At 43.8% G+C, this 24,856-nt stretch overlaps 1 protein-coding gene and 1 pseudogene across 2 annotated transcripts; both read right to left on the minus strand.

Moving 5' to 3' along the window:
- Positions 1-253: 253 nt before the first annotated feature.
- On the minus strand, positions 254-22,062 carry AMMECR1L (AMMECR1 like). 2 transcript variants are annotated; one of them, XM_044242728.1, is made up of 8 exons: positions 21,899-22,062; positions 20,243-20,352; positions 11,612-12,056; positions 8,217-8,327; positions 7,792-7,906; positions 7,090-7,180; positions 5,558-5,654; positions 254-3,863 (listed from the first exon to the last, which is right to left on the minus strand). In XM_044242728.1, the coding sequence occupies exons 3-8, from the start codon at positions 12,016-12,018 to the stop codon at positions 3,752-3,754; spliced, it is 933 nt and encodes a 310-aa protein (XP_044098663.1). In that variant the 5' UTR covers positions 12,019-12,056; positions 20,243-20,352; positions 21,899-22,062; the 3' UTR covers positions 254-3,751. The 2 variants fall into 2 exon arrangements, with proteins under 2 accessions (XP_044098663.1, XP_044098664.1); XM_044242729.1 differs by lacking the exon at positions 20,243-20,352.
- Positions 22,063-22,706: 644 nt separating this feature from the next.
- LOC122903543 overlaps positions 22,707-24,856 on the minus strand; it is a 32,362-nt pseudogene continuing 30,212 nt past the window's right edge.

The raw sequence follows: 24,856 nt of genomic DNA on the forward strand, positions 1-24,856 counted from the left end.
GGTGGCTCAGTGGGTTAAGCCGCTGCCTTCGGCTCAGGTCATGATCTCGGGGTCCTGGGATCGAGTCCCGCATCGGGCTCTCTGCTCAGCAGGGAGCCTGCTTCCTCCTCTCTCTCTCTGCCTGCCTCTCTGCCCACTTGTAATCTCTCTCTGTCAGATAAATAAATAAAATCTTTAAAAAAAAAAAAAAGAAATAAACTTAAAAATATTGTTGCCACTATTCCAAAAAAAAAAAAAAAAAGGACAAAGACAATTTTTACCCATGATGATTTATTCTCTACAATACTTTGTTAAAGAGTTCAATGATTTGCACTCAGAAGTTATATAGCCAAGAGGCAACCAAGTGTAATACAAAGAATTGGTCTGAAGTCTTTGCACTGAAGGCCATACAAAGTCTCTTGCTTCAGGGAAGTAAGAATGAAAATAAACAAAACAAAACACATAGCTCCCTAAGCTTCAGAATCTCAATAGAAAATAGCATCAACAGTTAGTGAAAGTGTAGGTGTTAACACATCATGGAAAACAGGTCTTGTGCAAATATTAAAATTAACACCCAGGACTTCTGTATAGATGATTTTTATTATAAACAATAAAATATATGTAATGTCTCAACTACAAACCTTTCACACTGAAAGGTTCTCTAACATGAGTTGCTTTAATATTATGAAGCGAAAAAGTTTAAGAACCTCACAGTGGAAACAATCCAACACTGACAAATCCTAGTGATCAAAGACATTCTCTTTTAGTTAACATAAAACAAGAACAATTCATAATTACAGAGAGAATGTCCTAGCTGTGGGTATTATGAGACAATCCAACTTTCCAGACCAAAAGGCACTCACAGCTAGGGATGAAACAAACTCCGAACTGAACCAGCCAACATGGGCTGGTTCCTTTACAGCAGTTACATACTGTTCAGCTTGAGCAGCCCAAGGACAAAGTAAACACCAAGCAGAAAACATTCCCTTCTTTTTACACCTGCCACTCACACCACATGTACTGGCCACCCTCATCACTGCTTTGGTCAAGCGTGTGGAAGGCAGTTCAGTTCCAGTTCGGAGCCGTCATCTCCCTATGCAAAGCTGCCACATGGATGATCCAGACTTAGTATTTTTCCTGAGAGCCACCTGCCACACATCTTATTGAGGTGACCATGACCATACACTTTCAGACTGCTTCCTGACTAGGCCCCATTCAGGACAGACACGAACAGTGGCATTTCTTATGGGGCCAAATAGTTTTACTTGGTCGATTCCTGGGTCCCCCTGACCAGACCAGAGGGACTTGAGCATCTCCACTGCTGGACTTGTATGGGAGCATGAGGGAATGTGCAGGGAGTAAGGCTTCTTCACTCCAAAACCACTGAGCCCACTTCAGTGTGGTGCTGGGCTTAATCAGCCCAATTCTTGTGCACTGGTTTTTTTCCCCATTTCGTGGGTTTTAAAATTTTCTGTTCATTTTTTAAACGGCAGGTATCCTACCCCACCCTCAATAAAATAAAATAAAAAACATACTATACATTGGGGAAGACAAATAGGGCAACATTTCTACAAGAAAAAATAGGCTTGAAGAGCATGGCACTGTAGTAAATGCTTGCATGACCAGTCTCACTGAGCGTGCTCAGGGGTGAAAGTTTAGCACCATTTTTTTGCTTTTTTTAATCTTTAGAAATTAAACACAACTTTTAACAGAGAACACTTGAACAGTAATGAGTGTAGCCCTATGTATCAATACTGTTGTACAAATTGGAGGTGGGTGGTTTAGTCCAGAGCTGACCACCCTGACATCAATCCATGGCACCTAAGAGTAACTATCGTCACATTTGTTTGTGAACAAGACATTTATTATTCTCAGCAGCAGGAAATCACGAAACAATCCCTTAATCTTCAAAAGCTTTTTTTCATTAACCTTGCAAGGGAAAAGTGGCAGGATGCCAACACAGCACAACAGTTAAGATAGGGTGGTGCAGCCTGACCTGGGCATCCTGAAGTCAGCCCACTTCCCTTGCACATTCCATATCCTCATGAACAGCAGAGGATGGTACCAAGCAAATCTGCTCACCCTCATCCATTTCTTCCCAAGAAATGAGACAGCAATACCTAGAATGGCAAGTGTGTCGTTTCTTGGATTATGTCCCTGCTTCCCCTCCCCCATTTCTGGCAGAAGAAAACTCAAAATTTCTTTTGATTTGGATATTTGCCCATTTTGGAAAGCCACACCATCACCACATAAACTTTAAAAAATAAATTAAATCAAAACAATGGTGTTCACCGGATTGACACCCAATCCACTTCAAGAGTTCTCTAAGCATGTTGTTGAAAACCACTGTATCACCCTCCAGGTCCTTTCTTCCAACTGGCCACCTCTTCCTGTGAATCTTTTCAGCAGTGCCTCTGTGACGTTTCCAAAGCATTTTCCAAGTCCCCAGCTTCTATGAACTCTGCCACCAAACGAGGGAGGAATAGGCAAGAGGGAGGAGAAACCTGCTGACAGCTATTTGGAATCAGCAACAATGGGGAGGGGAAATATGCCATGAAAGTCTGAATGACCTAGAATAAAATGAGCTATTTGGAACTTTGCCACGGTGGGGTGAAGATTCCCAGCATGTTAGGCAAGATAAAGATTCATCTTGTTTAATTACATTGCTTTGTTCTAAAGTCCTGGAAAGGACTGAAACAGCAACAGTCTTCCCACTTCTCCAGGCAAACTAGACAAAGGAACTCCTCTGCTTAAAGGTCCCTCAGGATGTTTGCCTGAAAAGAAAAACAGCTTGGAGACCCTGGATTCTCTCCTATGACAATGCGTCCTTCTAAAGCCCAACCCAGGCGCTTGTTGGAAAACCTATGCCTTCTGAGAACCTAGATCCAGCTATAGGCACTGCTACCAGTAGAGGAGTGAGGTAGCCGGGTGGTAAGGAAGAGGTCTCTCCTTTCTCACTGCATGCAGCGATGATTTCAGGACCTCCCAAGGGCATCCCAGTCCAGTCCTCAGCAGGCTACACCACAGAGCTCTGTTCAATACCAGGAGACTCAATGCAGGAAGAGTGCCAGAAAATCCAGCTGAGAGTGGGATGAGAATTAAAACCTTCGAGGCTAATTGAGCAATGAGATCTGCCACGCCATCCAAAGGGCTTCCGATCTTGATGTGGGTCTCTGTCCAGGAGCCTCAGAGGACTCATGGTGCCCACGTTCAACCCTAACATGGCGTCCACTTATGAAGCATGGAGGTTGTGATCAACTCTTGGTACGCAATAAACTGGAAGTTTAAAAAAGGAATTTAAAACAACCTAAAAATGTTTCTTGTTGGTCTCCGTTGCCCAGACTGCCAGGGGAATACACCTACTTGATCTGGGGAGGCTATAGGGGTGTGTGTGGGGTAAGCCTTCGTGAACCACCAATTCTGGCTTCCACTGTGTGGCCAACACAGAGGCAGCAAATCAGCAGTGGCACCTGCATGCCAAGGGTCTTCTGAACCCACACGGTAATTCTCACTAGTCATGGAGGAGCCCCAATCCAACGGAACCCCATATTGAGGAAAGGCTGAGATAAGGCTTGGGCCCCTCAAGTTCTGTTTCATTCAGTATAACCCCACTCCCCCTCAGTCAGCTGGAGGCAGACTTGGCAACGGAAGCTAGCATCATAAAATGGTGCAGTAATAGAAGTAACTGGACCAGGAAGAGGAGGCATCTGCTCCAATGATGTCATAGCCATTGGTGGCCACAGGGGGATGGGACTGGTCATGCAGCCGTGTGTCAGGAGTAATGATTGTAGAGGGGCGGGGCATGAAGAGTGCCATTCTGGAAACAGTGCTGTCGAGAAGCAATATACTCTGCATAACTGATTGTCACCTTCTCACTTCGGTACCTGTACAAGGAAACAGGAAAGGGTATTAGGAACCTCAAACTCTTCATTCTGTAAAGTCACTCAGCAGAGAAAACCAAAAGCTTATTCCACATTTTGAAAGAATAAAAATGGAAGACCAAGAGCAATCTTACTTACAGAAAATGAAAGACAGCACAAGAAAACAATGTTCTTATTACAAATGAACAAGATGAAAAAGCACAATCACAATTCACCCCTGAGAATGTATTTTCTGCACATCCCACCTTTAAACACTACTTATCAGGCTGCTCTTAAGCATTCTGCTACTGGGGTCTGGATGAAGAATGTCAAGGTCAAATTACACGGGTGGCAGACTGGAAGATGGCTATACCAATGCCCAGCGCAAACTGCGTATCTACTGCATAAAATGTGATAAATTTGACAGAAATGCAACCTTAACTTGCAGAAAAGCAACAAACAAGTTATTTATAACTAAAAGGGGCACAGATACCTAATTCTGGGTCAAATTCTGATGAAGCAGGTTAAAGGATCCTGGGGCTATAAAGGACGGGTCTCAATTCCCAGATGAATATGCCATATCATATCACAGGGTCATCAGAACAGAATTCATAGCACTTTGGCTTTGCTCTGGAAAGAGCCATGAGTCAGGATGCGAAGCATGGGGTGTTACAAACCTATGGAGCCTACTACAGACCACAGGAGCTGGGTGTGACAATCCTTACCCAGAGCCATCTCTTTCCCACTGTAATCACTCCTCCACTGCAAGGTGATTATTCCTGAATTTTGACAGGGAAATGGCTGTTCAAATAAATTATAATAATAATAATAATAATAATGCTTTGTATTTGAAGTTTTTTTCTTTTTTTTTTTTTGGAATCCAAAGCATTTCAAAAACACTGGGTTATCTTCCAAATAGACCTGTGAGGTTAGTATATGATTATTCAGTATTTTACAGATGAGGGGGCCAACAGAGGCCCACAGAAGCCCATAGAAGCTAAACCTCTCAGTGTTTCCGATTTCAGTAGGGATGGCAAGAGAACTGACATCTACTGACCACCTATAATTATTGCCTGGCCCTGGGCTAGAAATTCTTCATACATTACCTTACCACACTCTAAAACAACCCCAAGGCATTATCATTCACTTCTTACATACAGGAAAGTCCCCCTCCCCCCTCAGAGAGGCAGAGTAAGTAACTGGCCCAGGTGTCACACAGTTAAGCAGTGGTGGAGCTGGGATTCAGACTCCAAGTCCGTGTGCATTCTACTACACTGAGGCATCCTCCCCCAACGAGAGGGGTATTTCCTTGTAACTCTCTGTGAAAACTCTCACTGTTAACATGCCACCTGTATCCACTGCCACCTGACTGCATGTGACTTCAACTGACCCTGGACCTCTGCACTGACAGCCTTCATTGCTGACCTCAGTCTGCCCCCTTAAGTCTCCCAAGCAGTGGGTCTGGCGAAGACATCCACCACCTGATCGTGGCTTGAACTCTGCTCCAGCTCTGCCATCAACTCAGCTTCAGAGATGCCCAGGACACTGGGAAATCTTTGCCTTTGCTGCCATGCTTCCTCCCAGCTTAAACCTGACCCAGATCTCTTTATTTGAGGGACATTAGCGGAGAAAATTCTTTCTAGTCCTTTCCATCAAAAGTATCCTCCATCCAACCCGAGCTAAATTAAAATGACAAGGAAAATGAGACAGTGGGTTACCTGGTAAGTTTGATCGTTTTTCTGAATTCACTGGTAATTGGAGCCTTAAAGCCACCTTTCCTGAGCAAGGAGTCTATTGTCTGGATCTGATCCCAGTCTGAGGAGAAGAGAGGCACACTGAGGTCAGTGCATGATGACATAAGAGTAGGGTATGTTCTCAAATGGCAAGAAAAGAGAAGCAGCCAGGTATGCTAGGGTCAAGGGGAGCTCTGGACAATGGCCCCACATCCCTAGAGCCCCGTCTGCCTCAGTGACATCCAAGTAGAATTGGAAACATGAGATGATAACTGGACAAACACCATAATGGCTGTCCCCAGGCCCCCTGTTCTTGTGTCTTTCTTGTCAGATGTGATCCCACTTTAATTATCTAGGAGTAAACATGGTCTCAACTTAAGACTGGCCTGCTGGTCTAGTGCTGGTAACCAAGGCTGTTCTGTGAGAGGAGAGAATTCAAATTCTGTAGCCTCTATGTCTTTGCGTGGCCTTCCTTTACTCTGATGATTTCTAGGAGTCCTGTTATCTATTACAGAGAACTGACAGCAGGAAGGATGCCAATCCTTCACGAAGGACAGGAAAGTTGTTCACACATACATCATTGTGTTGTTCCTGCACCTTTTTAACAGATAAAACCAAACACATCAAAACTGAAAACCAAAGAGAAACCCCTAAATTACACCCAATTTTTAAATTTTGCCAACAAATTTTCAAAAGGCACAAGTAATCAGATTATCTGTTACTGCCACATCTCACTGTTAGGAAATATTTACGGTGTCCCTTTTTGTACAAAAATGTTAGACTTACGGCCTCAAAGTGGCTAAAAGGCTTCCTTTTTATCCCACATCCACACTGCTTCTGAAGTTTAAACACAACCATGATGGAAACCAATAAGGCAATCACTCTCCAAATAATTAGTTCACTGATACACTGAACTGGATATTTCTCTTTATTCCAAGTTTACACCCAATAAATACTGTGTTTTACATGTTATTTTCAAAAACAGACAGGAGAGGAGGAAGGGAAGGTGAGAAGGATGAAGAGAGAAAAGAAACTGGGTTACATATCACAGAGCACACAACCAACACTGAAAGGTATTCTTCTAAATATTCTAAATATAGAGAAGATTATGTTTTGCCTTTTAACAAGTATAACGCGGTCTAATAATTAATGATCAAAAATTCAACATCCACGGATATGGGCAACTTCCTTTTACAATGGACTCTATAATATGGTCCAACTGATTGGTGGAATTTTGCTACAATTACCTCTAGTTTTGGGGGCCAAGGAATAAAACTTTTCACTGAGAGGAAGTGAAACAAGAGGGTAAGGGAAGTCTTTACCCCTTTTCTTCCCCAGCTTCTGCATTATTTTGGGAGTTTATTTCTCATTTTATAAAACTTTGATAGACACTAAGAGGAAGAAAGGCACTCATTTTTTGTTGCAGTTGGGCTCAAAGACAATAAATGCCACTTTCCTGCCTTTAAACGGTGACACTGAATAGTATCCTTCATTGAAATTCCATTTGTAAAACTCACCTTGTTCCTTAGCAACCTCAGGTAAGTATGTGGCTGTACGTTTGACGCCTTTTTCATTGATGAATTCAATTCGAATCCCATGGACCCCTACCTACAGGAGAAATAATCAAATAAAGAGCATTTACTTACTCTAATGGAACTTCAGGCAACCACGTTTAATTGACACTGTCCCCTGACCAGCTTGATCCAAGTCTGAGAAAAGGAGACCTGCTCCTTTTTCATGACTAACTCTTTGCCTCAGGTATAGAAGCCAAAGTAATTTCAGCTCTCCAAGTACGAGGGTTATAGAAATAAATTCTCTCAACCACTTATCCAATAATCTGAACTATTCCACCTTTAATCTATTCCACTGAACATACCACAAGGCTTTCATCTAGGCTCATGACTCCACACAACTCTTACTCAAGGGCTTACAAGAGGGATCTGGAATGCTCTTTATCCCCAGTATCATATCCTATTAGACGTGGGAGAAGGCTATGGAATAGGAGTGGACTGGGAAGACACAGGAAAAGAAAGACTTCACATTTCTTCCCACTTCTAAGATCACAGCAGTTTTTCTATCACCTTTGTGGCCCCCAGCTGCTTCCAAACTGAGCTTTAACATTCTTGTACCCTCTCTCAATAAAGGAGATACATTACCATGTACTAACCCGAACCCAAATGCAACGAGAGATGCAGAGTTCCAAATGCGGCTGTTCTCACCTCCCAGTCCAGGTAATCACTGGCATCCTCAAAGTTAGTAAGGAGGGAGACAGAGCAGAAAAGTTTAGGCAGCTCCTCTCGGGTCAAGGGGGGAAATCGGCTGTCCTTAAGTGCACTGGAGGGGGACAGAAAACATAAGTGAGGCTGCTCTGGAGCCGAGAGCCAACATTATGTGCCTGAAAATTTATGAATCCTGAGCTAAGCAGAGAATATTGATTATCTATCCGCACTAATATGCTAAAAATAACTTGATGCTATTAAATGTCTACACTTGAACAGCTGAGTAACTCACCAGATTAAAGCCCCCGTACACCCTGATTACCAAAAAGAGAACACTCAAACTTTACCATTTAGAAGAAATAAAGTCAGGCAGTTGTTTCAATTCTAGCCAATTTATCTATAAAGCTTATGTCTGGTGTCATTACCTGGTTAACGTGTATTCCCTGAGTCCTGAATGAAGATTCATGGCTGAGAAGGTCCCAATGCAGCCACGAAGCCGCTTGTCCCGCCCTGTCTTCCATGTCACAAAAAGCGGACTACAAAAGCAAAACAAAAAACATTCTCCAGCCCCAAATCAATCATGGGTAGTAACAAAACCTTTGCTTTTGCCCCATTCATTTCTGTTATTCCCCAAAAGGATTGTTTTGTGAGTTGTGGCTATCCGAAGGACTCTGCCTTTGTGGGACTATGTAGTCTCTGGATGGAGAGAGAGGGGAGTCCACAGTAAGACAGTGTGAAGAAAGGAGCGCTGTGCAGCCCTTCCTATGATCCTTACTGATACTTTTAATTCACTTTGACATGTCTGTGCTACTTTCCTTTCCCTCTGGCCAGGACTCAACTTCTAATTTTCCAAGTCTTTCTCCTTTTCTTTACTCTATTTTTAGGATTGTCCATGTTCCCCAGTTACTTGACACTGGGCTTGCATAACTTCCCCCCCATTCCCTGCAACCCCCCATTACTCCCCTAATTATCTCTGCCCCTTGTCCTGCTCTTAAATGTTTGGGGGGACGGGAAACAATGTTTCTGCAAGAAAGCCTGTTATTAGAAGCTATCACTTTCTACTTCTTGGCCAAAGTCATGCGTTGTCACTGTCAAGCTACATCAGACTAGAGGTAACAGAATTTTTTATAAACAGGTTACAGAGCTGTCTCTTCATCCTGGTATTTCCTCTGTACTCCTATGCCTTTATTTCTCAGAATGAGCAAAATACTTCAAAAAATCAACTTAAATTTTTAAAGCTATCTACTTTGGTCACTGTTACTAAGCAGATCTGCTGCCTATCTTTTCCTTATAGTACACACCTGAACAGCACGAAAGTTTTTGTCCCCAAACCTACTCAAAACCCCTCAAGAATTTCACTGTTTGCACGATGGAAATATAAACCCCTGAATACAACAGCCCATTCCCTACAACACTGCAGCCACACCTACTCTTCCAAGTCCACATCCCTCTCTTGCGTGGGACACACCTGATCCCATAAGGATGAAGGCTTAGAATCGCCTCCTGTTCAGTCAAGAATTTTCTGAATTTCCCCTGGAAATATGTCCCTAAAAAGTTACATTTCTCTATTCTTTCCTCTGACACAATCGCACAGGAATAACTTTCCCTCTACTTCTGTCCAATGTGCCATAACACATTATTTAGCTTTGTGTGTGTGATTTGCCAACTTGGTAAGTTTCTCAAAAGTGAGGACTTTTTCTTCATACCCTCTCCATTCCCTGACCAGTGGGGCTATGCTTGCTCCAATATGGCATTAACAGCTGAATGAATGAGTAATCTTAGGTCAATGAATGCTCCAAAAGCATCTCTTCAGTGTTCTTTTAAAGCCAGTTCAGGGGCACCTGGCTGGATGGGTCAGAGGAACAGACTCTTGATCTCAGGGTTGTGAGCTCCAGCCCCAAGTTAATATGGAGATTACTTAAAAATAAAATCTTAAGGGGCGCCTGGGTGGCTCAGTGGGTTAAAGCCTCTGCCTTCAGCTCGGGTCATGATCCCGGGATCCTGGGATCGAGTCCCGCGTTGGGCTCTCTGCTCAGCAGGGAGCCTGGTTCCCTCCTCTCTGCCTGCTTGTGCTCTCTGTCAAATAAATAAATAAATAAATAAATAATCTTAAAAAAAAAAAAAAAAAAACCCTTAAAAAATTTATATTGTATATACAGACACACACACACACACACACACACACACACACACATCTATCTACCTCAACAACAGCCAAAGTATGGAGAGAACCCAAATGTTCCCTGACTAACAAATGGATAAAGATGTGATATATATTATATGCAATGGAATATTACTCAGCCGTCAAAAAGAATGAAATCTTGCCATCTGTAATGATGTGGCTGGAGCTAGAGTATATTATGCTAAGTGAAATAAGTCAGTCAGAGAAAGACAAATACCATTATGATTTCACTCATATGTAGAATTTAAGAAAGAAAACAGATGAGCATATGGGGAAGGGAGAAAAAAAAGGAGAGAAACAAGCTGTAAGAGACGCAATGGTACAGAACAAACTAAAGGTTGATGGATGGAGGTGGATGGGACAATGTGTCTCATAATTTAAAAAAATGTAAATGGTATTTACATTTTTTTTACTTATTAGAGAGAGAGAGAGAGAGAGAGAGAGAGAACGCGCGCGCGCATGTGCACAAGCAGTGGGGAGTGGCAGAAGGAGAAGCAGGCTCCCCACTGAGCAGGAAGCCTGACATGGAGCTTGATCCCAGGACCATGGATCATCACCTGAGCAGAAGGTAGACACTTAACCAACTGAGCCATCCAAGGTGTCCCTATGGGTGATGGGTAATTGTGGGGCACCTGGGTGGCTCAGGTGGCTAAATATCGGACTGTTGGTTTTGGCTCAGGTCATGATCTCAGGGTTGTGAGACTGAGTCCTATGTCAGACTCTGCTTGGGGAGTTTGCTTGAGATTCTCTCTCCCTCTCCGTGTGCACCTCCCCCTGCTCACATGCTCTCTCTCTCTCTCTCTCTCTCTACAAAAAATAAGTAAATCTTAAAAAAAAAAGGCACTTGTTATTATGAGCACTGGGGTTATATATAAATAATGAATCACTGAATTCTACTCCACAAACCAATATTGCACTGTAAGTTAACTCTCTAAAATTTAAATTAAAAAAAAGAAAAGGAAGGAAAGAAGGCCAGGTAGCTCAGAGTTACTTCCAATTCTGTGGAAGAAGAAAACACAGGCATGGATTACTTCACTTTATACATACTCCGTTTAAATCACTGATCCCAGTTCGGGACAAAAATGATGGAGTCTTGTGGTAAAAACAGTAAAGCAGATTCTGACATTCTTGGTGGGGTGTGAGTAGCCATGTGGGATCACCATGGGATTACTGATGAACAAAGTGAGGGGACTCTTATTAAGAGCATCATAGCTCCCAATAAATGTGCTCCTATTCTCTAGCCTGGCCCTCAGACACTTCCAATTCTCTTGGACTTCAACACCTGGGTCCACAATGATGTTATATGTGGTATCTTCACTCAAGAGGTTGAATTACCTACCCACTGCAATATAAAGCCAACAAACCAAAAGAAGAACCAAGAACAAAATCCTAATTTCTACAACATTACCTTAAAAACAAACCTAGACCTCTGCCAAGTGTAACCTAGACCTCTTCTGTTACTGAATCCAGGTATTGTTCTAGATATTGTCTAGACATTTCTCATTATCCTATTCCCATTATCCTCTGCCTGAATGATACTAAAGCTTTTTTAAGTGCCAGACTCTCTCAAGAGAACAACCCAAGAAAGACAGCATCATGGCTTTCTTAATGTCCCCTGCACCTGACTGATTTACTCACTAGGGGTCATTGGTGAATCTAGGAAGTCGTGGCTGTGGGAAGCCATAGAGGTGACAGTAGAGGACGTCAAAGCAGTAGCAGCACATCTCTGCAGTCACCACCAGATTCTTGGTGGTATTGGCAGTTCCATTGGGCCGGGGAAGAGGGCTCAGCGCTCCCGATGCGGGATTCATTCGTGTAATGGGAGAATTTCCAGGTCCCAGAGTTAAGTCCGACACATTCTCCCGACCACTGCTGCTATCCACATGCTGGTGGTTTTGAAGAGGTCCTGAACTAGAGCCGGGGACAGTTGTGGACTGGTTCCCGTGACTATGCGTTCCACTTCCAGATAACTTGGGCTTCTTAACCCCACAACAGCCTGCTGCCAACTTGGGCTCAAGTGGAGGAACACAACGTCTTTTTCCCATCCTGATTCAGTGCTCGAGGTCTGGAATGCTGCAGAACCCTGACCAAAAAGAGAACAGTTACACATTAATTCAAAAGGTTAGTTAAAAGGAGAAAGCAAAAATAAAAAAGAAAGCGTCTATGTAGAAAGTCACCAAATTCTTTTTCTCATCCAGTCACCAGATCACAAAAGGCTGTGGACCAGCATGACTGGAAGAGATCCTCAGTTGCAGACGAGGGACGTCTGACCTTTTCCTAAAGAACTATTTTTCCTTTACTATAAAGCCTTATGATCATCACAGATAGAGGCAAGCAACGAGCAGCCCCTCTTGCCCAGGACTCCCTAGCGCAGAAGGGCGGGCGGGTGGCAGCCATTGTGGAGCTGCATGAGGACATTTCAAGATTGCAAGATAGCACTGGACCTGTCAGACTTTTCGTCACTGCAGTCCTCTACCTTTTAGGGCCTCCAAATTAGACCACCCTATTTTTAAAGAGTCCCAGAGGAATCTTCATGCTTCTCCTCGTTAACCACATCCTTTCAGCATTTTACTCATCACTAACCTAAATCTGTGATTTCAGCCCTAGACCCGAGTGAATATGAAAAGCAGTTAGCTGCCATTCTGAAAAGAGCACACCTTCCAACACAAGGCTCCCACCTTTCCATCCTCACAGCTCTCATTCTCCGATGCCTTGCTCATTTACTTTGGTTCTCTGAACTCACTCCAATGTCTACACATCTTTCTATCCTTTCAAAACCCCAATTCAAAAAAAGCTACAACCTAGTAGGAACCTTTGCCTTTGGTGAGGTAGCCATTTCCTCCCTGTCACAGCAAGGCAGATGCATGCAAAGCCACTCAGCGTAACAATGTGTGGCAGCGGATGGGCCAGGAAACCAGAACACCCCATCTGATGATGTAAATGGAAGGAAGGAATTTTTTTTTACTGAATTTTTTTTCTTAAACAGCCTAATGTAAAAATGGACAGTTATAACACAACCAATATTCCTTCAACAGAAGGAACAGAGTCAACAGAATCAGGAAAATAGATCCTAGTTATTTCAATGTCAATAATACCAAAGTTTGTAAAATTCTGCTGACTTCAAAAAAAGCACACTTAAATCTCTCTGTGATTTGGACATATAACACATTAATTGCCTTTAAAAAAAAAAAAACAACACATAATTTGCCTTTTTATGCACTGCTCTGTAATATAGTATTTTGGTTGTAAATTCTACAACCTTTTTTTTTTTTTTAAAGATTTTATTCATTTATTTGACAGACAGAGATCACAAGTAGGCTGAGAGACAGGCAGAGAGAGAGGAGGAAGCAGGCTCCCTGCTGAGCAGAGAGCCCGATGTGGGGCTCGATCCCAGGATCCTGGGATCATGACCTGAGCCAAAGGCAGAGGCTTTAACCTACTGAGCCACCCAGGCGCCCCAATTCTACAACCTTTTAAATCAAATTAGATATTTACATGCCCATCTGCAAAGCCATTATCTCTACACAAATAAGTTGTCACTTTAGGCTGAATGAAATACAAAAAATTCACAAGATTTTTTTTTTTTTTAAAGATTTTATTTATTTGACAGAGAGAGAAGAGGGAGGGAGGGAACACACAAGCATGGGGAGAGGGAGAAGCAGGTTGTCCAATGGGCAGGGAGAACGATGTGGGACTTGATCCCAGGACCCTGGGATCATGACCTGAGCTGAAGGCAGACACTTAAGTGACTTAGCCACCTGGGCGCCCCTATTTTTGTTCTTGATATATGCTGATCCATAACAAAATACTATTTTTGTACTTAGGGCAATTCTTAGTGAGATGAAAATTGCTTGTAGCTGAGGGATCATAGTTTGTACACTTCAATGTCTGGATTGACACAGGTTTCTTTTTGAGAAAGCCTTAGGTAAGTACCTACCCCTCCACCACCAATGACAAGTAACCCCCCCCCCACCACCAATGACAAGTTTGTTTCTGAGTGTGGATGTTGCTGTCTTTCTTGTTTAGACTGTTAAAAGACAGAGAACTGTCTTGGGTTAAAAATGCTGCCTCCAGAGCCAAATGGTCTGTTCAAATTCTGATTCCTCCGGGATCAAGCTCTCTATGACTCAGTTTCCTCAGTATGGGAATAGTAGTACTTCCTACTTGCCTCTTGGGGTTTTAGGAGAATTAAATTAGTTTAATATGCATAAAGTGATTCAAACAGTGCCTGGTACCTAGTAGGTGGCAATATATCTAGCTGCTCTTATCACCTAGGCTCATATTTCACTGTCCCATTAGGATGGAAATCCTAGAGGGCCAGGAATCCGTTATGTACTTAGCACTTAGATCAGTGCTTGCTCTCAACAGGTACACTTTAAATATTACACTGAATCCTTGAAACCATTCAGCAAGGCCGACAATGTTACTACCACTTCACAAAGGAGGAAACTTGCCCTTAAGAAGCAGGATAGGGACGCCTGGGTGGCTCAGTTGGTTAAGCAGCTGCCTTCGGCTCAGGTCATGATCCCAGCGTCCTGGGATCGAGTCCCACATCGGGCTCCTTGCTCGGCAGGGAGCCTGCTTCTCCCTCTGCCTCTGCCTGCCATTCTGTCTACCTGTGCTCGCTCTCTATTCCTTTCTTTCTGACAAATAAATAAAATCTTTAAAAAAAAAAAAAAAAAAAAAAAGAAGCAGGATAACTTGCCCCAAATCAAACTGCCACTAAGTAGCAGAGTTAGGATTTGAACCACAATCTGTCAGTCTCCAAGGCCTGGGTCCTTCCACCAAAGTCACAGAGAAGATGAGGTCTGCCAATAATATCCATTGGATTCAGTCATTTCCCAAGGGCTTGAATTACACTGAATTATATTCAAGGGTATACTAAAACGAACTTAATAGTTCACAGAATCCTGTCAATAAAAACGGAGCAGGAGGGGCGCTGGCTGGCTCAATTGGAACAGCATGCAACTCTTGATCTCAGCATTGTGAGTTCAAGCCCCACTTTGGGTACAGAGATTACTAAACAAATTAAAAATAAATAATAAAACAAAATGGCCTAAAAAATGACCTATGCCCAAAGCCAACATCTTAAACCACGACCCTGAAAATGATCAGTGCCCCTGCCACTGCCATTAGTCTGAAGTGGATGTCACTGGCTACCTTGCAGGGGGCTTAAGACATGCCCCCCCTTAATTAATTAATTTTGAAGATTTTATTTATTTGACAGAGAGCGAGCACAAGAAGTAGTCAGAGCGGCAGGTAGAGGGAGAGGGAAAAGCAGGCTCTCTGCTCAGCAGAGAGCCTGCTGAGCAGAGAGCCCAGTGTGGGGCTCAATCCCAGAATCCTGAGACCATGACCTGAGCCTAAGGCAGAGGCTTTATTTAACCCACTGAGCCACCCAGGCACCCCTGAAGACATGTTTTTAAGGAGGCCAATATTTTACTTATCTGTTGGCCTAAGGCAAATAATGAGTGACTTACAGGTGAAGAATGTGAAGGAAATGAGAGTGCGGTTAGTAAATACTTATTTAGATTATCAACCCTGTCTACCAATTTGATCAAAACTTTCTCTTTGAGGGATCCCCTGGATGGCTCAATTGGTTAAGTGTCTGCCTTTGGATCAAGTCATGATAGCAGGGTCCTGGGATGGAGTCCTGTATGGGGCTCCTTGCTCAGCAGGGAGCCTGCTTCTCACTCTGCCTGCTGCTCCCCTGCTTGTGCACTCTTTCTCTCCGACAAATGAAATCTTAAAACAACGACAACAAAAATGTAACTTTCCCTTTAAGGTTCTTTTAATCCTACTCCAACAAAGTGAGCCATCTCACCACAACAAAGCAGTCCCCAACTCAGCTCCCAGGACTGACCTCCAATGACCTAAGAGATACTGGTTTCTCCAAAAGCTGGGCTTCTGAGAGTACAGCCTAAGAGAACTCAGAACAGTATTTCAATACAACAGACTAACCAGTTAAAAACAAATTACTCCTAATGATGCATTCTACCTTTTCTAAAGCTGCATGTGCATTTGTTCTTACCCTTCCCCCAAACTTCATGTAAACTACCAACATTGGTACTTTGATATAGGAGTTCCTGAATGGATACTATGAAGTCGGTTCGTCTGAAATAAGTGGAATCGGGTATAAAAACTTTTCTTTCCTCTGTTGCTCTGGGCTGGGTGGCTTACCATGCCACCTCAATCCCAGACGGCACTGAACGCATCAACCACCTTTATTAAACACATATATCACTGAGACCCTTCTAAGCCTTTAGCTGGTTTACTCTTTCAAAGCTAAACTCAAGGGCCATTTCTTTTTTTTAAAGATATTTTTTATTTGACGCAGAGAGAGCACACAAGAAGGGGGAACGGCAGGAGAGGAAGAAGTGGGCTCCCCGCTCAGAAAGGAGCCCAACGCAGGGTTCAATCCCAGGATCTGCAATCATGACCTCAGCCCAAGCAGGTGCTTAACCAACTGAGCCACCCAGGTGCCTCAAGGGCCACTGTTTTAAAAAAAGATTTTATTTATTTGAGAGTGTGTGCACACACATACAGGGGGAAGTGTGGAGGGAGAGGGACAGACACCATGCAAAGCATGGAGCCTGATGTGGGGCTCCATCCAGGACCCTGAGATCATGACCTGAGCCAAAATCAAGAGTCAGACACTTAACGCACTGAGCCACCCAGGCGCTTCTTGAGGGCCACTTTAAAAAAACCAGCAATGGGGTGCCTAAGTGGCTCAGTGGGTTAAGCCTCTGCCTTCCGGCTGGGGTCATGATCTCAGGGTCCTGGGATCGAGCCCCACATCAGGCTCTTTGCTCAGCGGGGAGCCTGCTCTCCCCTCTCCCTCTGCCTGCCTCTCTGTCCTCTTGCGATCTCTGTCTGTCAAATAAATAAATAAAAAATCTTTAAAAAAATAATAAAAAATTAAAATGCCAGCAGCATTGATTTCATTTTCCTACTGCCTATCTACTTTAGACCAATCAATGAGAATGAACAAATTAAAACTAGATTTCCACCAAATGGAGACAACACCCATACTTCCACAAAAGCTGAAGAAGTAATAGGAATCACAGTTTACCTCTTCCTTCAGGACCTCCTAACCTGTGTCAAGTATAAGGAAGCATGTTTACTGTTGAAAAAGGCACCACACCCTTTATCTGATATGCAACAGTCAAGGCATTTTGACCTTCATTAGGGTCCATAACAGAAGATGGTAACTCTTCTTCCCTCTGTGGGGGAACCTGAGCAGTGCTCTGTTGCACCACACTGGGTGGCTTACTTACCATGCCACCTCAATTCCAGACAGCACTGAACTCATTACCTTTAGTCTCAGAGGCCGGGTGGTCTTTTTGTGTTTTCTTTTACAACACCTAATACAGTGCCCTGCATATAGTTTACATGCCAACAATCTTTTTAAATTTTTTCATAAAAGATTTTATTTATTTATTTGATAGAGAGAGATCACAAGTAGGCATAGAGGCAGGCAGAGAGAGAGACAGGGAAGTCGTTCCCAGCGGAGCAGAGAGCCCAGTGTGGCTGGTTCCTAGGACCTAGGATCATGACCTAAGCTGAAGACAGAGGCTTGAACCCACTGAGCCACCCAGGCGCCCCACATACCAACAATCTTATCTACAGATCTCTGAGTTATTTCACTGGTTTGTCTTTTTTATAAAAAGAATGCTTAAGGCACAAGCTAATCTTTAGACCTTTGGTTCTATTGTGAGGTGCCAACTGTGAGGTGTGTTAGAAGCTGAAGGAAACTGAATTACTAGTATGTATTCTTATTGACATCAACTCTATTCAGCCCAAACCAAGGAATGGTTTAATTCATAGCTAAATGAATATCCAATGTGGCCGATTCATTCTAAAAATTAGATCAGATATCCCTTAAATTAATGTCTTGGTTTGATTTATGCTTACAGCTGCTTTCTTTGCTAAAACACATTAGTCACTGGTCAGTCCTGGACTTAGCCATGGGTGGTATTTAACTTTAGATTTGCTCAAGGCCTTCCTTTGACAGGCCATACCTAGCTTCTAAAACTGTATTTGAGAAGTTTTTTTTTTGAATGATGGGATGCTTTAAGAGCTACGCACTGGAATATTATTTCCCTGGGAAATAATTTATTATATCAGGAGTTAGGACAAATGGTATCTCATAAACTGCTAATGTTTATAAAGAAGGTATAGAGACCTGTATTGAGGAGAAGATGTGAAGATACCCCGACGGATCTGGCTAGCTCGGGAGGATGGCCCTCCTCCCCTGCTTTGGGTCTCCCTCATGCTTCTCAAGTTCACTGACATCTTCACAGAGCAGCACCCATCATCAGAGGACAGAGCCTAGGCTCTGGGATTATAGTCTAGGCTCAAATTCTAACTCTGACTTGTCATGTACTGGCTACACAAACTCAGGTGGGTTGTCACATCTCTGTGGACTTAGGCTCCTGATAACACAGAGGATGATCTGTGACCATTCAATGAATAAGCCATGAAAAGCATCTAGCATTCCTCGACACGTAACTATTATTTATTAGAGTGTCTAGTATTATTAACACTACCACTATGATAGGGTATATTACAAAGAAAAATAGCTTAAAATTCTTAAAATTTCTAGAGAAATAAATGCCCTCATAACAAAATTCTATTAACAACTACCTTGTAGTCAAATAAATTAAATCTTTAAGAACTACACTGTAGTCTAAAAGATCTTATCACTAACATGAAATTATTACTCTAATGACCTTGATGTTTTTCCTCTTTGCAGAGCAATGGCTTCTAATAAATCATCCACTGATCTATCCACTGTGAGATGCCAGAAAATACAGAGAATGAATACTGGGCTGCCTGACTTGCCCACACTTTTAATCTACCAGAGTCTTCTCTTAAGCTTACATACACACACTAAAAAAAGATGAAACTTGCTAAATAGTTTATTTATTGTAGAAGTCTTGACATATGAGTACTAATGGAACCTCTGTGTCAAAGTAGTTAGATCTCAAACAATAACCAGATTAAAATGTCTAGAAAAGCTTGGAGATGAAAAAACAAAATCTAGATTCACCTCTTGAAGATAAGCTTAAAACAACTTATTGGGGAGCATGACCTTCTAACAAATAGATCTGGGAGGTAGGAAAGAGGCAAAGAAAAAAAGGAGTCTCTGGTTTTTCTTGTTATTACCTAGTGTCCAGATGTCTGTTCAAATCAAGCTTTATACAGAAGGGAACGGGTTGTTGTTTCCTTTGTGATAAAGAGTTGAACCGAAAATCAATAATTATATTGTATGAGTAGGAAAATGGCACCTGAACTGTAATTCTGGCCTACTTATGTAACTATTTCAAGAAATAGTCAGATAAACATTCTGGTAATCATTTCAAACTATCACTTTTATATTTTTGAAACCTCAAAATACACACATACACATATCCAAATACTTGCTGTCTGAAAAATTTCCCCGCAAAATACACTTGATCTTAGGATGAGAGTGATCCCGCAAAATTCAGATCTACCTATATAACTGCTTTTAAAACTTACACAGATTTACAAAATGCACAGAACTATATATTCTCATTTCAACTTAGCTTAAAGAAAAACAGAGGAGTTAGAAGTTTTGTTTTTAGATTCCTCTCCCTTTACTGTGTGATCTATGGCAAAGTGCCAGATATTTTGGGGCCTTGGTTCTTTCATTTGTAAAATGAAAATATTTGTCCTGTCTCCCTCACAGAGGGATTGTAAGGCTCCAATAAGATGTGAAGCAGTGTGAAAAACTATCTTACAAGTTTTAGCATACCACATTTAATAAACTCAAGGGGATGCGGCTATAATAAAAAATTTTCCGGAAAATAGTATCATCATTGCAGATTTAGGGCAAAATGTTCCAAAAATCTCTGAAGATTATAACCATATGGAAGAGACCCAATAACTGACCTTGACTAGGAACTGCATTAACCTCAGAGTTTTGATCTTTGGTTGTCTTAAAAATTAGTTACTTGGGAAGGGAGGGAGTCAGACCTTATGTACTTTTAAAAAACGTAAAGGGTAAGCATAATACTACATCACTATCTAGGTCACTCTACTGGGATTATGGAAAATAAACTTGTCTTTATGAATTTACTTTAGGAGAGCAAGCAGAAGGAAATTCATTAGTATTAGGACCTTCTCAAGGAAGCAGAAAAATACAAGTGAGAAAGTAAACCTATATCCTAATGTCCTAGCACAGGACTAAAACCAACAACAGCAACAAATTCTAAACATTCTAAATATGTCCAAGGTAATACTCACTGAAAGCAGATAGTTTGTATTGCCAGGGGAACAGCTATAACAGAGGAGAGGAATTATTTTGTCTCGGAAATGAACTTTCTTCCTTCCGATTCCATTCCTTCTCCCTGTACCTAAGACAGAAATGCAGGTGCAGTGAATGAACAAAATCAAGGCAGCCCAGAAGATACCGTTTTTGAAAAATTACAACTCCATTGAGCAATTTCTAGGAAAAAAGAAAAAAAAAAAGAAAAAGAAAACAACAGCTAGGAACAAGCTCTCCCTACTTCAAAACATTTCCAAATCTAAATATAAGGTAGCAATGTCAGTCCCAGGCACTGAATCACCTCATCCTTAGCGTCATCACCAAGAAGGGAGGACACAGAGGATCAAAGGTTTTATTGAACCTGAACATGAGACATACATTAAAACTTCTCCACCACTAATTTAGATCAAAACTTGCTCTCAGGCCAAGATATACCATTTCAAGGCTCTCTACTGGTTTCAGAATACAAGCACATTCCCAAATCCTCTGCAAAGATGGTGTTGAAGAATTACTGGACAGCATGCTAGGGTCCTGAGGACAGGTCATCTTGTCACCCCAGGTGGACATGATAATTGTTGGTAAGAGTCATCCATCCTTACTATTAGTTTTGCACAAATCTCTTCATAATCTCTTCAACAACTCTCCCCACCCCAAAGTAGTAGAGAATTAAGCTATTCCCAAAGATGTAAACAGGAGACTCCAAGCCCCACCCACACTATCCAAGGAGAGGGCAGTGAAAGAGGATAGGCCCAGAGGGATGAGGGTAAGGGAGTGTAGCAAAGTGAGGAGTTCAGATCAGGACAGGGAAGGGAGGAGGGCAAGGAATGAAGGGCAAAACCTAAAGCCCGGAAAGGAGAGAGAGGCAAAAAACCCAAAGAGTTTAAGCTGAAGAGGTAATGGAAATGGGGCTATGGGTGGATAAGGAAGCAGAGAGTGAGGGTGGGGCTTGGAAAAAAGAGAAGAGAAAGAGGAGAAAAAGCGTGCGCGTGAAAAGAGAGTTAGGCAAGAAAAGGACGAGAGAGTGGGCAAGGAGAGGCCGGAGCAGGGAGGGGCAAAGCAGGCAGAGAGAAAGGTGAAAGGTAAGAAAAAAAGGGGTGGGGAAAGAGAGTACGAGGCTCTGGGGGTAGTTGGGGAGACGCCAGAGCGACGGGTAGCGCACCGAGGGCCGAGCCGCGGGGGTGGAATCCAGACGCCGGGCGGGGGAGGGGGCGGCGGGACAGTGGGTGGGGGCCGCCAGGCGGCGCCGGAGACCACCAAACTTTACATAGACCCGAGACTGTTTCCTGGAGGGAGTGCAGAAAGGAGCTGGAGGCTCGCCTGGCCTCGCCTCACCTCACCTCGCGGCCCAGGGCAGGGGCGTCCGCCTACCCCTCCCCAGCAAAGCCTCCCGACCCCCCTGCCCTCGGCGGGGACACGCGGCCCGCAGGCCCCGCTCGCCTTCTTCCCCCGCCACCCGACAGCCCCTCCCCCACGCTGCCCCGGGACCCCCGCCGCTGACCCCAGAGACCCCGTTTCCGGGCCCCTCCGCTCGCTCTGGGGTGAGAAGGCCCGGCGGGCACGGCGGCAGCAGCCCGAGGGAGGCCGGGCCCGGCGGGGGAGGAGGAAGAGGGCGCGGCGCAGCCCGAGTTTCCCACCTTTTCTCCTGGCCCAGACGCAGCTGGGGTGGACGGGACCTCTCGCGCTCTGCCTTCTTCTCCTGCTTCATGGAGCCATGCGCCTAGGTGGAGGCTCCCGAGAGAAGCGGGCCCGCGGGCGGGCCGGACGCGCGGCGCGGACGGGGCGGGGCGAAGAAGGCCGGCGGGCGGGCGGAGGAGGAAGCGGCGGGGCGGCGGTGGCGGCAGGGAAGAACTGCTAGAGGTATTCCCCGGGCTGCTGGAGGACTGAGTCTAGCCGGGACCCGAGTCCTCCAGTATCCCAGCAGCAACCGGAGGCAGTGAGGTAATGGAGGAAGAATGTAGGGAGTCCTCCAGTGGACCACACGCCCTCTAGCGAGCCGCGAAAACCATAGAGATCCCGGAGCAGCCAGAGCACCGCCCCGCTACTGTCACGTGGTCTGAGTCCGCGCACTTTATTGGCTGGCGCCGACTCTACGGGGTTGAATTTAGAGGGCTGCTTTCCATTCGTGGGGCTGAGTCCCAGGCAGTTGGAATAAAAGGGTAGTCGCCGAGCGATTCCGGAGTCGCCGGCTGGCCAGCCTCATATCTGAGCGCCACGTTCCGCCCGCTTAGCCACCCGCACGGTCGGCCGGCGCATTGCACGCCGGGCTGCCCGGCCTCTGCGAACGGACGTGCAGCGCGCCGGGAGATTTCGTGCGGGCCCGGGAGGGCAGCGTTGTAGGCGCCGGGGCCCTGCTGGGGTTTCCCGTCCTGCGGCCTGGCCCTAGCCCTTCTTAGCACCCGTCACCCAGCTGCCCACGGCCCTTCCCCCACAAGCGCCCACGCCTCATGTTGCCTCACGCGACCCGGCCGCAGCCTTCAAAAGCAGCCAGGAACCGGGCAGCTCAGAGCCGCGTAAATCAAGCTGACCGACTGGCGACGGCCATGCCTGAGGGAGGTGTTCCAGGCCCCTTGCCAGACTCTTCACGGACCTAGAAGGGCAAACAGCACCCAGCCTTTGGTATCGGAGTCCATCTTTCTGTCTTGAACCCCCGAATTCCCAAGCAGGAGAGGACTTCGATGCAATTACCCACAGGACAGGATGTCAATAGGCCCAGTAACATTGCTCAGCATTAGCAGGGCAAGGGTCTCAAAAACACCAATATAAAACATTAAAAAAAAAAAAAAAAAACAAAAAAACTAAGAGTAATAACTTCAATTTCCAGTACTTGCTATTTGATTTGAGGACTTGGCATTTTTGTTAATTACAGATGGAATTGCACTAAGTCTTGTTTCCACCCTGCTCCCACACCCTCACCATTCCAAACGCAAACTGTACAGGCCCTGCAGCAAAGGCATGCCCTCTTTTAAAGCATTGCCAATCTTGTTAACAAAGACTCAAACCCACAGATAGACTGTTTTGTGTTTTGCTATTCTGTTTATGCACAAAGGAGTCCTTAACATGTTTGTCCTCAAGGAGCAAAGAAAAGTATCTAGTAAAAAATGCAAATCGTATCTGACAGTGAAGCTTTCCAGCAAAAACCTTCTGCTCTAGAATGCATAATGTACTCAAGCATAATCAGATCTACTACTACAGACTTCTAGCATAATTACCTGTAGGCAACAAAAACTGAGGAAACTGAGTATCCGATTGGTGTCTCTTGGACCTAAGCTCCCAAAGAGAACCTGGTGAAGGACAACAGAGAAAGGAACAGACAGCTATGCTTTGGAGAACAGGAGGCGACTTTAAAAAAAAAAAAAGCTATTTCTATAGCGGTCTTCACAACTCCTGTCACAGTCTTGACACACTTATCTGCTGGTGAGGCCACGTTTGCCTGTTTCTAACCTCTGTCTGCCTGAAAAACTGCAAATTAGATATCATATGGCCTGCAGCCAGAAATACAGGAGACAGCAAGCCAGAGGTCCGTTTTTTGTTGTTTTTGTTGTTGCTGCTGTTTTTTTTTTTCTGCTGTTTTTAAATAAGATGAAATCCTGACTTAAAATAATCCGAATAAATTTCACATAGTGAAGTTTTTTCCAGCTGGAAGTCTTAAAATATGGCATCTGGAAAGGGCCTAAGTCTATTGCTCCCAGGGCTCTAGTATAGCATCATTAAACAGCCCACAGATAAGGGAGTTATTGCTCCCTGGTTATCAAGCTGTCAGGAAGTAAATGATGGAACTAAGTTAGACTTGAAACACTCCCAAATTAAAACAAAAACAAACCTTGCACTGAGCTGTCAGAAGAGGCATTTTACTGAGAAGTAGGATCCAGATGCTGTGGCCATTGTTAACTAATGCCAAAAGGCAAAGAGTCTGGACTTTTAAAAAGTCACTTTGAGGTCACCTCCCATCCGTAAGCAACAGTTTGAACTAAAGCAAAAGTATGCAGAATGAAACTATGAACAGGAGGAAGAAACAGAGGGCAATATATGCCAGAAATACAGAAGAGGCTGTCTTACTTATTTTCTCATTTCCTACACAAAATAGAGAAACCTGGTACATAGGAGTCATGCACTCATTATTTGTGACCCGAATAAGTAGAGAAGAAAGCCAGCAAGTAATAGGAATGTAATGTTATTGGGGAAGGGAACTGTGGCTCCAGCCCTCTGCATGATCCTGAAATGTTGTCTCAATATGCTATGATATAACTGCACTAATCTTATCAAAATAGCTCCAATCATCTGCTTCCAGATGCACAGCTTCCCATCATTTCTTGCCTTGAATGGTTAAGAATATATGGTAATGTAAGAGACTAGATCTTAATTGTTCCCACCACATAAAAGAAATGATAATTGTGTGACATGATAGAGGTGTTAGCTAAGTCTGTAGTGATACTCATATTGCAGTATATAAGTGTATCAAATCAACAGATTGTACATGTTAAACTTACACAGTATTATGTTAATTATATCTCAATTTATTTTTTAATTTTTTATTGTGTTATGTTAGTCACCATACATCATTAGTTTTTGATGTAGTGTTCCAAGATTCATTG

The sequence above is a fragment of the Neovison vison genome, chromosome 3 (assembly GCF_020171115.1).
Source record: "Neovison vison isolate M4711 chromosome 3, ASM_NN_V1, whole genome shotgun sequence".
NCBI classification, from domain to species: domain Eukaryota; kingdom Metazoa; phylum Chordata; class Mammalia; order Carnivora; family Mustelidae; genus Neogale; species Neogale vison.

Bases quoted from the DNA above. Each gene is read 5' to 3' on its own strand.
- AMMECR1L (XM_044242729.1), bottom strand. From the start codon at position 12,018: ATGGGAAAAAGACGTTGTGTTCCTCCACTTGAGCCCAAGTTGGCAGCA. The intron at 8,328-11,611 runs GTGAGTAAATCA...TTGCTTTTGTAG, and splicing joins AGATTCACCAATGACCCCTA to TCCGCTTTTTGTGACATGGA. The intron at 5,655-7,089 runs GTGAGTTTTACA...TCTTCTCCTCAG, and splicing joins TGAGGTTGCTAAGGAACAAG to ACTGGGATCAGATCCAGACA.